The 14,066-nt window shown below is 35.0% G+C and overlaps 1 protein-coding gene across 3 annotated transcripts in view; it reads right to left on the bottom strand.

Moving 5' to 3' along the window:
• LOC106478269 (tetratricopeptide repeat protein 39A-like) overlaps positions 1-14,066 on the bottom strand; it is an 82,004-nt gene that overhangs the window by 63,077 nt on the left and 4,861 nt on the right. For 2 of the 3 annotated variants that reach the window (XM_022381843.1, XM_013938802.2), the window contains exon 1: positions 2,960-3,128. The exons of the other annotated variant lie outside the window; for it this stretch is intronic. In XM_022381843.1, the coding sequence (XP_022237551.1) occupies positions 2,960-2,986 (27 nt within the window). In that variant the 5' untranslated portion in view covers positions 2,987-3,128. Of the gene's footprint in view, positions 1-2,959; positions 3,129-14,066 lie in introns of those variants that run through there. 3 annotated transcript variants of the gene reach the window in all.

The following is a 14,066-nucleotide window of genomic DNA, read 5'->3' as shown; positions in this document are numbered from 1 at the left end:
ATACCACCAATACACCTGTACGAGGAAAGTTGGGGCTACTAAGTTACATTATATATTCATTCTATAAAGTAATTATCGATTAATTATCATCTAATTGGAACAAAATAATAACTCATTAATAATTGATTGTTTGTTTGTGTTACAGCAAAGCCACATTGGGCTATCTGCTGTGTCCACCGCGGGGAATCAAATCCCGGGTTTTAGCGTCGTAGGTCCGCAGACATACCGCTGTTTCATCGGAGGACATTTAATTATAGTATTGAATGAGACCGCAGAGAAAATATCATGCAAATTGAATGCTACAGAAAAAATATCTTGTTATAAGCAATTGGTTTGTTAAGTTTCAGTATTCTAGTTTCAAATAAAGAAACTTGTACAGTTAAAAGAGTAACACGTGTGCATGCGCGAGAAGCTTTATAAACTTCTTTAAACTTCGCAAAAATGAAATTAGAGGCATGGAGGTACGGATGACGTCACCATACGCGTGAGTGATGGGTAGATGTAGATATTACTATGCATTGCAAAGGGAAAGGTATTTGGGGAATTGATCTATCATTCCTCAGAACACCATCTGAGACAGCAGTGTTTACGTGTTAAGGATTTGTGTGTGAATTTCTCCATCCGTTTACAGACACTTTAAAGTACCGCCACCGTCATCCTGTTGAGTTTTAACACTTGTCCCCGATACACAGGTATTGAAAGCGTCGCTAGATCTGGTGTCTCTTGTTTGTTTGAAGTTAAGCAGAAAGCTACACAATGGGCTATCTGTGCTCTGCCCACAACGGGTATCGAAACCCGGTTTCTAGCGTTGTAAGTCTGCAGACATACCGCTGTGCCATTGGGGGCGTGGTGTTTCTTACCAGATAAGTCGATTGCTTTGTCATATTTGATTACATCATTCGGCTCAAAGTTGTTTTTTTTCTGTACTAGAGGTAGTTAGTAGGTATCACGTATTGTTGATTATGTTTAACCCACTTAGGTTTAACCTTGCAATGATTGAGATGTCCTGAGTAATCTAGGCAGTTCACTTAACTGTTTTAATTACTTTAAATACACTGCACTGCCTTTACATTTTATAAACTTTGTGCATTGAAATACAAAATACCACAACCAAAACAAAAAATTTTCGTAAGCGAAGCACAAATTTTCGCCCTAGTAGTGATTAAGTCAACAATATCTGACAACAACCTTGACATCAAAATCATCTCTATTGAGTACTATCTTAATTTTAACCCTTAACGTTAAGCTATAGGGAGGATTCTACGTCCGAAATTATGTTATTTTTTAATAAAAAAATTTCTTATTTTGTAATTATATTGAGCTTTTTATGTTGTTTGGTGGGTAATGTAATTTTTTGAATACATATATGTGTCTTGCGTTGGGTCAGGCCCCCCCAGTGGCACAGCGGAATGTCTGTGGACTTACAATGCTATAAATCGGGTTTCGATACCCGTGGTGGGCATAGCACAGATAGCCCATTGTATAGCTTTGTGCTTAATTCCAAACAAACAAGCGTTGGGGTCAGCGGCAAGTTTACGGAATTACAACATTAAAAACCGGGGATCGATTCCTGCGGTGGGCAGTGTGTGTAGCTTTGCACTAACAAAACAATAAGTAAGATACAAAATGTTTTTAACACGAATTATAGTGCAGAAAAGAAATAATCGTTCTGGTAGGTAAGGGTTAAATCAAAGTAGTACCAGCTGACTTTGGTAGAAATATTTAAATTGTAATAATCATTCATGGCTCTTATCGTCTGGACCATTTGTAGATAAAAGTTCAAAAATAAGAATCTCTCAGTTGCATTAATATAACACATATCATACCCTCTTTCTAGTTGCTTAAATTTTTTTATCATTGAAATTTTTACTTTATCCAAATGAAAAACGAAAACGACCCTAAGGTACGAGATATGAAGATCAGATTAGTACAAGTCATTCCTCTTTGAATGAAAAAAAAACTGCTTGATATAATATAACTTAAGATGATAAAAATATAGTTCGAGAAACTACAACACAAGCATTGATATCGAAAGAAATATCCAAACCTGCAAGATTATTGTCATCTGCTAGAAAGAAATTAAGAGTCCACAAAACGTAGGTTCCAGAATGTTATTTAAAGTATAATTTCTAACAAGGACAGCAACGAAAGTAAATAACACAATCAAACAAGTAAATATATATATATTATCAGAAAGTGTGTGTATGTGTTTCAGTGTTGGACTTAGTAGCCGGATTCTATCACGTTGTAACTAATCGGGTACTGGGGGAGAGAGTAATCTTTCAAACTCGGGACGAAAACAAGATGAAAACAGAGAACCAAAATCATTTAGCTCTTACAATTTTATGTCAGATCGCGGTCCTAGTGTGGTATCCCACAATCCTTAGATTACTTACTTCAATGATCATTCTAGATAACATTACTTCACTCCTGGGAGCCGACACAGAAACGGGCCAGTGTTGGGTTGTAACTTTTATCTAAGCAAGAGGAATAATGCGACCTTATGACATTCATATATCCTGTTTACAAGGACGACGCTCAGTACATGCAAAATACGTGCATAAAATTTATTGAATAATATTTTGTACTTGTGTTTCATCGGGAGAGATGCTTATTTGTTAGTTTACTTTTAGAAACAAGAAAAGGGATAGAACCCCTATATTTATCATTATAATCCCTCAAGCTTATTGCTGAGCCAAGGAGGAGCTGTAAAGACGTAAACGTTATAACATATCTTGGTTGCCCTGAGTAACAGAAAAGCCCAACAATACAGAATTTACCTTCTAAAATCAACATGCCATAAATCTGAAGCATTTATCTTTTTTGTATTAAACAGTTTCGTGATACTACATTTTATTTAAAAAATTAAAGCCATTTCATTCCAAATAAAATTCAGTATTCAACAAATTAGAAACATTACACCGACACACAATTATAATTAATCATAATATTAACTCACCTCATCCTCGCTGTCACAACCAGACATTTTTTTCTTATTTGATGTTACAGAGACATCTGGTGATTATTACAAGAACTAAAACCTTTTAGTTGTAGTGCATCCTTATTATTCACACGCTCTCACACAAAACCGAGCTTCTTACAAATGTGTTATAATGAGTAACAGAATATCGACGTCCCTCTCGAATAAGTCTGCGTGACTAGCGTTTCGAGATAAATGTGCTGCAATTTACGGTTGGCATAGGACCTTCGGCAAAAAGGGTAGAGAGACACTGCGCATGTTTTCCCTATCCACGCATGCGTAATCTCAGTCCAAAACTACTTGGTAGAACATATGCGGATAGCTATCGGGAAAAGCAAGCTTTATGTGAATGTCCTTGGAATGCTGTATTTCTGTTTGTATTGTAATACCAATTCTTAACCCTACATTTATAAAAAAGACCATTTTATTTGTACACGAAAGTTTGGTAAGATGTGTGACCTCAAATATTGGTAGTAAATTATCAGCTATCTATCCGTCTGTCTATCTATCTATTACAATATAGATATTTGCATATACTACTGATACATATGCGGCGAATCCAGAGGGCAAGGAAGGAATAGCCCAACTGTTTCTAGTGGATACGTTAATATTTGTTGATAATTTTAAGGCTTCCATATATTTCATGTCTACATCTCACCATGTGTACTATAGGAATTACTCCATGTGAAGTTTATAAATGCCACATTTTCTGGGGGGGGGGTGTATATCCCCTGATCTTGACAGGATTACCATCTTTATGTCGCGCATGCACTTTAGCCCCTCCCCCCCAAGCTAACTTTTGTATCTTCCGTCTATGTATTAAAGTTTTCCTTCTACAGACTAAAGTTGGTTTTGTTGCTGTTTTTTCCATTAGTTACTTATCTTTTGCACGAGCTTTTCTTGAATATTGACGTTCACAATATGTTTTTGTATTTCTGAAAACAAGTGTTTCCCCGAAGTTTAAATAGATATATAGATCAGTGTTAGTAGTAGTTCACAGTGTGTGATAATACGGAAATAGGCTGTTTAACTTTCATGTTTATGAAGTAAAGAACCATTGAACGGTTTGTTTTAATGTAAAGCTACCCAATAGACTATCTGCGCCCTGTCCACTACGGGGAATCGATCACTGGATTTTAGCGTTGTAAGTCGTAAACTTACTGCTGACCCGATGGGGGGGGGGGTAATAATGAATCAAGAACGTTGATTTTAAAAGTCGATATTGGTACATTCAGTAAATATGTGTTCAACTACACTGGTAATTATAATTTAGAAAGTATAATGAAAGCACGGTTCAGTAGCTGATTAATTAAGATAAAGGAGAATACTGGTTGTTGTATAACCACACGATTTACACTAATCAAAATTCTCGGCTCTTCTAGATACTGCGTCAAAATTAACAAAAATAGTTTACCAAAAGGATAAAATACGAATATACGATTTTAAAACACCACACAACTGATTGTATTTTATTAGTTTTTTTTAACCATTTTTCCACCTTCGGTTACATGGAGAGTCATCGAGTGACATTAATTGCAGGTGACCCACTTATGAATGGGGCTAGTGACCTAGTAAAGTCACTTGTTAACGATAGCCGACGTTCAGTAAAACTGCATCATGCAGTCGGGTCTCAAATTGTTTTGTTACCCAACCTGAACTTAATCAAAACAGTAGTGTGTCGTACGGCCAAGAAAAACATCTTGAGACGCGTGGCAAACAGTGTATTATTTACAGAAGCCAAAGAATTCCGAATTTCAGCTATCTGTAACTTATAACTCCTTCCGTGAATTTTTGCCTCCCAGTTTGCTTACCTCATATTCCAAATTTCAAGAAAATCTGTGCAGTCAAAACAGATATGCGATACCAAAGTTCGTCTGAATTTCTTTATCTTCTTCTTCTACGCCCCAAATTGAAGGAGGTTTAAAAAAATGTAAACATACTTCCCTAACTTCGGTTTTTATTAAATGTGGTACACATTTACCATACCGTTCACCCTACGTCTGTTCAAAATTTCGCGCAAACCAAACACAATGTTTAGCTGTTACAGTAAAAAGAACGGCAATTTTTGAAGGATAATTTTTGTTCAGACTTACAGGTCAAATATCAAATGGAATTGTTCTGAATTTACTTACAGGAATTCCCCTGATCTCAACTTAAAAATCGACTATCATTCGGTTGTTATCGGATCTCAATTGACTAGGGTGTCCAGGCCTACAACAGCAAAGGATGTATACATCTTGTTCTAAAACCTAGATCATACTGGTCTTCAAGATGTTATAGTTTGCATATATGTAAGTAATAATATAATATTGTAGTATGTCACTTTGAAAGTATTCTTTATATTTTACAGCTTCTCTGCACGATGGATATTCAACTGATATCCTGGCCAAATACTGCTTGACGTAATAAATCCATGTATGTAATGCGTGTAAAATCCACACATTTACAGCTGACACTTGTGTTACAGACTCCAAAGTGAAACATGGAGGATAGTAACTCAAAGTTTATCTGAATTATCATTATTAAAATTTTCATTGTCATCAACAGCATTATTGCACTGGCTTGGCCGCCAATTTTGATTACACATGTTTTAGTCGTCGTCTTTTTTTCTTCTTCTTTTTCTTGCCCGCACTTTTTTTTTTACAGCTGGGCTGTTTATGGTATAGATTAGTTACTGTACTTAATTCTCCCCTCATAAGATATACAAAGATTGCTCTTTTCGTGGCGTCTTTATAAACTTATTCTAAAAATCTAACAAAACAAAGGTGGTTCTTTGGTTCTTGAATAACACGATTCACAAACAAATGAATAGAGTGAACTTTTTACAAATGAATAGTGGAATCAAAGCGCTTTAAAATAACCTACTTTTTCCAAGTTAAAACACGTATACGCGCAGATGAAAATATAAATATGTACAAAATGCAAAAACCCACCACAAAAATATAAAATGAAATACTTTCACATAAAAATGAAGAAACATACAAAAATCAACACCCTTTAATAATGCAACAATGAATAAACTCCTTACAAAGACACATACACTAAATAAAGACCCTTTCAGTATGCTAAATAACTGTTACAGAAATACACAATAATAATTAAATATCCTTTTTAAAAAGTACGACAAAAACACTTACATATATGTATATTACTCCAGTAAAAATACACACACATATATATACAATGACAAGAACAACAGGAAAATAAATAAATAATTTAATCCACTTTACACTACATATATAAAATTTATGAGGAGAATATGAATTCCCTACCTATGGAAGTCCCGATAACAAGTCTTCAAACACCATTAATCTGTCAAATTAATTTGTCAAATCAGGCTTCATGAAGTCTTATGCTTGACCAAAATCTCTGGTTGTGCTCTCTGAGGTCATCATTGCCATGACAATGGCCCACAACTATTCTGGAATCCTGCCACATTCCTTGCACTACTGTCTGGTTGTTATACAAAACTGACCCTGGATCCAGTAGGAAATAAATGGGAGAAAGAGGGTAAACTCTGTTACCTACATAATTCTAGGTCGGCCATCTTGTAGGTGTTAACCTCAATTTTCTGACAATGGAAATTTATTAACGTTAATGTATTGTTTTCCTTTTTGACTCCTTTCAGATACTAATCAGCTTTTTTCAGCATTAAAGGTAGCTGTAGTCCATCAAAATTCTCAAAACTACTATGTCTAATCTGCCTAAAATTCCACTGAAATACACAGGAGGTGTTATACATAGTCATGTATAATGAGGAACTCCAGCAAGCACCACATGGATAGTTCTAGAGAACTCTCATCACTTGGATATATCATGATTGTTCCTCATGAAGTGTTGGATGACTGCTTGATTGGATAAAGGTGCTCAACAACTCGGGAAGTAAAGATGTTGATTATTTGAATTCCTAACCAACACTAACACTTGTACAAACTGAATATGTTATAGACATTCCATCTACCAACACCAGCCACCTTAACTATGTATTAATTTAGCAACTAGCACCAAGGTCCTGTGGATATACATGCAATATTCTGCTCAATATCTCACACGTATAGGTCGTAGCACTCTTTTGGTTCTGTCAACCTTACGATCTACAATTGCCCCACCTTACTGAAAATCGAGTGTCAGTATACATTTTGTCAGCAAGACCACCTGACAGTTCAGAAAACAAGAGTTACAAAGCCTTTTCAATCATTGGTTTCTTGACCAAACTACTGTCCCAGCTATTTATATTCGAGTATTATCGGGCAACAATACCCAATAGCTCAGAAAGCAAGAAATACGACTTCCTTTCAGTCAGTGATATTACAATCAGTAACCATCCTAACCATTACTCTGGCAGTTAATTCCCAGCCAAAGCAATCAGGATGATATTACTGGCGTTTTAGCTAACTACTAGAGCTATCCAGCGCCTCTTCAAGCACTTTGTTATCTGACTTGTCATGTAAAACTAGATAAGTATCTTCCACTCCTTTCTCCTCGTCAGCTGAACTAAGATGATACCACACAGTACTATTGTCATTCTCTGATTCCTGATAAAACCAGTGCATGAAAGACACGTTCTTGATATATATCTGCAGCTTGTCAATATGTTCCATACAGTTACGAGCATCATGTTACCATTGCATATCCGAACATAAAACAAAGGTCAGCTCTCCCAGAGTACAACCAAGACCCACATCATTGGTCATCCAATAGGTAAAAATAAGGACATATTCTCTGGGTATTTCTAAACTCATACAAACACAAAGCAATATTGCTAGAGTTCTTATACGCAATCAAAATAATTTTCCAAGAAAATCTAAAATTACAAAACTGGAACACACACTCCTTGACCATGTGCAACTAGCACATGAAATAAGATTTTTACTGCACAAGATATATATCTCTGTACGTAAAACTTTATAGTTAATATGTGCTCGGAAAGTGTGTATATCTGAAAATGTGTGAAAAATTGTACAATAAACTAGTATTTACCTTTCTAAATTACTATATCAAGAAAACATGTTACTTTCTCAAGTACCATACCCTCTTCCTCTTAGTATTAGACTTCTCCTATTGAAAATGTAGGCAACTTAAAAAATTTACACCTTCAAGTAAGTGTGTAAAAAATATACACCGTCATACTACCATTTAATACATTTGTTTGTTTTTTAAGCACAAAGCTACACAATGAGCTATTTATGCTAGGCCCACCACGGGTATCGAAACCTAATTTTTAGCATTATGACCTAAAAATACACACTGTAATGAAAATATAAAGATAAACCCTCTTAACCTGATGAATTATAAAATTGACAAGCACGTTATATATATACCCTGTATCATACATTAATTAAGATAAGTATAATAACACAAAAAATGGGTACAATATCATTAGCAAAAGTATATATAAGCCTTAAGTATGAACAACTCATGACACTATAATAATAAACACCTTCAATATAGTTCCTTCAAAAATCTCATCACATGGAACCTCATTTATTAATCAAAACACTACATTTTAAAAACACAAAAGAAAATACATAAGACGTAGTTACAATAATAGGAACCCATTACACTATCTAGATCAAACTATAACAGAGGAAATCAAATTTAAATGTATTAAGTAAAATATTCTTTACAAAGGTTGTTTCACAGACATTTTTTTTTCTCATTCACCAGGTCTTTCTCTCTTTTGGCAAGCGCCACTCAGACCTAGTGAAGCCCTCAGGCTTTATTGGATGGGTCGTGTGTATCCCGTCCCTCCATTTATATTATTCGCATTGATACTTAGCCAAGGTTCTATCCATTTTGTTCTCTGATTCTAGCAATGGTGTTTTAAAGCTGTTATCTGCTGGAAGAAGTTTGTTTGTTTGTTTTTGAATTTCGCGCAAAGCTACACGAGGGCTATCTGCGCTAGCAGTCTCTAATTTAGCAGTGTAAGACTAGAGGGAAGGCAGCTAGTCATCACCACCCACCGCCAACTCTTGGGCTACTATTTTACCAACGAATAGTGGGATTGACCGTCACATTATAATGCCCCCACGGCTGAAAGGGTGAGCATTGTTGGTGTGACGGGGATTCGAACCCGCGACCCTCAGATTGCGAGTCAAGCGCCCTAACTACCTGGCCATGCCGGGCCTGCTGGAGGAAGTAGTGACATGTATAGATGTTGGTGCATCTATCCGAGACTGTAGGCATTGTCATCCAACCAAATAAGTCAATGATTTGGAAAGGTCTCTGATTTAGTGAAAGAGGTTGAAAACCCGATGTTAATGATAGAAGTATAAGTAGAAGTTGAAGCCTTTCGCTCACGTTTTTCGTGAGGTCTTGTCAAATATTAACTCCAGGAAAGTTATTTGACGCTTTGGTATATAGTAGTGTCTCCACTAGACATAGGCTCATGGGTCATTTTGATTATTGCAGGTTTTGTTACAACATTTAATGGGAAACATTTGGGAAATTCGGGTCCTCTTCCACTTACATGCTTTCTACCATGATCAGGGCTGGATTGTAGTCATTGGTATTGTCTAGAGAGGCTGTTTTGCGAGTAGACTAGGTTTTGTGGATGGTAGCAGGGGCGGAGAGTGGTATTTCTTGGACTGATTTTAATTATTATGGGAGCTGGTCGAGAAGCTGTCATTTTCCAACACTCCAGGGTGAATCTGTTAGCAGTGTCAGATAGAACTAACATAACAGATGGATTCCATGTTGACCATGGTTAGATTTGCTCCCAGTATCTTTGGTACTTTGGGGTAGCCCTCCAAGTCACCAAACAATATGTATTCTTCCATATTAGAGGAATGTGGGATGCATGAGGCAACTAAAGCAAAAGACAAAACTTCTAGATAGTTGGTAAAGATAGCCTGAAGGGTCAAAAATTTGATCTTATATCGAAAAAAATCGGTATTGAAAATCCTTTGTTAATTTGGTTTATGACTTATTAGGGGTTCAATTACAAATATAAGTTTTAACTTGTACTGGCATATACACAACTTACATATACTACAAGAGAAGAGTTTAGTCATCCAGTTACAAACCTATTGCTCTTGATAAATGTAAAAGGACTATCACTTTTGTTTGGCTGATGGAGCTTATACTGAGAGAGCTAAAATGGGAAAGATATTTAATGTATGTTGACAATGTTTTCATGTTTGGTCACATGTTTTAGCTGCTGAAAACCTGAATATGATTCTTCAGTTGAAATGGAAATTGGGAAAGTGTTAACTTATGGATATACAGGTAAAATTCCTTGGTCACATTGGAGGAAGGAACAGGTTCTTGGTGGACCTAACAAAATTGCAGCAGTCAGATGTGATGAAATGAGAAATCTACAGTTTTCTGTCATATTATCGACGATTTGTGGCCAGTTTCTCCAAGATTGCTAGACCATTATATGATCTGACTAAAGCTGAAACGCATTTTAGGTTGACTGAGGGCTGTGAACATACATTTCAGTCACTAAAGTATGCATTAGGAAAGCTTTAGTGTTAGAATACCTAAGATGAGATTGTCTGTTTTTGCTAGACAATGATGCCAAGATCCATACTTCAAATGCTGAAAGCACTTTTTGGTGTGTTTTCATCATCAGAACGACTTGCCAGTATTCATAAACTAGGTTTAACGTATAGAACCACTGAGAATTTACCAGTGCATCTAAACATTTGTCTGTCTGAAAGAGTGGAAATACATCAACAGAATCCGCTACGTGCATCCATTAAACGTCAGTACTGAATCACTAGAGATGATAAAGCACTATCGTAAAGTTGCAAGTCCTTCAACACCCACAATATCTCATCACTGGCTATATTTCTGGTGCTCCAAGGAATATCAAAAGTTATCCGACTGTTGCCTAATTTCTTTACATACTCACTAAAGATATTTTGACTATATTCTCAAATATCTTTGCATGATATGGGTAGAAAAAAGCTCAAAATAACTGTAATATATCAGGGAACTACTGAAACGATAACTTAATGCAAAACGCCATTTCTGAATATTTTTTTGGGGGGGGGGGACTTTGTTGAAAAATAACCAAAACACATTCTTGCCTGACTAGTATATATATTACACACTGAATTTACTCTCAGTAACTATGCAAACAGGTAATGTGCAATATTCAATCGTATCATTAATTTTGTAAACATTGCCGCTTTGCCCTAACTTATCAATTGTCGGCAATACTTACGGTTTATTATAGCAACGAATATTTTTCATTTTAACCACACGAAATGTTTTGGAAATCTTTCTAAGTGCATAAAATGACAAATTCATGACATCTTCAATTAACTCATTTAGGAATATTTATACCATCATATTTTCATAACAGGCTTAATATTTTCTTCAGTGGAAATACTGTAATACAATGAACACAATTTTTAAACGACGTATATGGAAAATTTGATGTTTAAACCATGATTAATTTCAATTCAAACAAGAATAACAAATAAAAGAAATACAATAAAAGACTAGAGCCAAGTTTCACTCAGTGACCAGTTTGAAAAAGTAAAAACGGAGCCTCTTTAGACTGTATTGTTGTTATAATTATTATTTGATCTATATTCATAATAAACATTATATTATATGAATCACACTCACAATACAAACAGGTTGAACTATACTTCAATGTATTTTGATAATCGGACTTTTATCATTTGTTTTGTGTTTACTTTACTTACCTTAAACAAAATGTTTGTGGTATATGGGACATAAGGCTATTTGATGACATCATTAATAAGCGACAGTTTTCTAAACTGAGCAGATGCATGTAGGAAATATAGCTTATTTCATTCACACCCCCCCCCCCCGTCAAATTGATGACTATGTGATAGATTACATACTTACAATATATGGACTGTTTTCATAGGCTGTAGGGTGGAAGTGCAGGTCTCCTTGCCATGTAAACAGTCAGTAGTAGGAAACAATACCAACATACTTGTAGCGAGTATGGAAATTTTAAGCCTACCAGTAGCATAGTGGCAATGATTAGAACTCCGACCATTTGTTGGTTTTGTTTTAATTGCAATTCACCATGACTTAAACACCAGATCTTTCACATAATATAAGTTGTGTGAAATGGCATATCTTGTTGTTTCACAGTGTTTCCACTGAAGCAAATATGAAAACATATGCTGATATAAGTATTTTTAAATAAGGTTTCAAAATGTCATGAATTTGTCATTTTGTGCACTTAAAAATATTTCCAAATACATTTCATATAATTAAAATGAAATATATATATGTCTATAAGATTAGTATATATTGCCAATGATTGATAAATTAGGGTGTAGTGGTAATGTTTTACCCTATAAGTTTTACCAAAATACAGATATAACTGCACATTGTACATTATCTGTTTGCACAGTCACTGAGGATAATTTTGATATATATATATACAATATATTAAACAGGCAGGAGTTCTAGACTCTATAAACAATTGTATGTGTAATTCAAAGAATAAATTAAAGGGTTTTTTTGCTTATATTCAACAAATTTTCCTCTAAATGTCATGCATAAGTGACATTGTGCTTTCATTTCTCATTTTACTACTTTCCCTGATATATTTAAATTATTTTGAAGTATCTTGTGCCCAGATTAGGCAAATATTGAAGAAAGTATAGCCACAAAATATTTAGCAAGTATGAACTAGATTATTCAAGTCTGATCATTTTGTGTCATGCCAATAAACTGCAGAAGTTTGGAAGATAATTTTTAACACAAGGTCTGTAAGGATATTGGCTACATAAATCTGTACAAAATAAGGATCGTCCATATTCTTGGAACGAAACTAATTTTCTAGGCACATATTCTATGGCCTTGTTTCAATAGACAGCTGTAACCACTACCAGACATTAATGGCCGCCTTATCAAACATAGTTGAAGTGTCACATTAGAAGTAAGTTTCTAGAGCAGAGGAAAGAGAAGACCTTGGATGAACTGGCTACAGATATGGAACGACTTGCTCAATTATTTTATTCCGATGCTCCACTGAAATGATGGATTCGTTGGCACGATACCAATTCATAGATGCCATAATGGATGAGTATATGCACATTAGACTAAAGCAAAACCGGTGTAAATCGTTAAAGGAAGTTGTTCAGTTAATAAAAGAACTTGGATCATATAAAGTCGCAGATAACCAACTGAAGACATCATCCATGAATTATAAGAACACTAGTATAAATTCAAAAATGACGGGACAAGTACTATCACCCCCACCACCACCCTATAGTATACCCTAACCTCACATCTCATAGCTAACTGAAATAAATAAATTTTGAAAATCAAGCTTGACCAACAACGAGACAAAAACAAAAAAGTGCACTCAAGGCAGTCAAACGTCGGTAAATTTCTTTATGAGAAAATCAAAATTAAGATAATTCATGAAATGAATTCGTGGTGTATTCATAGAATAATTATTGGTAAAAATCAGTTAGATTAACAACTTCTAATATATAGAAACGCCAGTGCGTTTTGGTAACACTATGTTTCAACAATGGCTTTTCTGTCATGTCACTTAACAACAAAAGTATAACCTAATATTCTTGTTAGTCTGTGTACTGAAAGTATAAAATGAAATGTATAGACAAAAAAACTGGAAAAATATTTATTGATTTCTTAATTTAAAGTCTCTGTTTATTATGCAAGGTTTTCGTTTCTGTACATTCTTTCTTGTCCTTTTGTTAGAATATTTAAACATATTTTTTACCAACTCCCTTTTTAAACGGTTGTAAATTAAGGTTTATACTTCTTTTTTGAAAAGTAAACTAATTGTTGTGTACTGAATTAGTTTGTTTTGTTTTTGTTATAAAGCCACAAGAATTAGCTAAGAGATTTGTTTGTTTGTTTGTTTGAAGTTAAGCACAAAGCTACACAATAGGCTATCTGTGCTCTGCCCAACACGGGTATCGAAACCCGGTTTCTAGCGTTGTAAGTCCACAGACATACTGCTGTGCCACTGGGGAGCAGCTAAGAGAAATGTTCAGATTGTGTTATTTCACCCCTGGATTCCCTCGTGTCACTAAAATCCGACGTTCGATTCTTCGCAGTGGAAAGAATGCAGATAGTTCTTTGTGTAGTTGTGTGTGTTTTCTTAAAGCAA

This window comes from Limulus polyphemus, unplaced genomic scaffold (genome assembly GCF_000517525.1).
Source record: "Limulus polyphemus unplaced genomic scaffold, Limulus_polyphemus-2.1.2 Scaffold195, whole genome shotgun sequence".
Lineage (NCBI taxonomy): Eukaryota > Metazoa > Arthropoda > Merostomata > Xiphosura > Limulidae > Limulus > Limulus polyphemus.
This window is presented reverse-complemented; position numbering and strand designations above follow the sequence as displayed.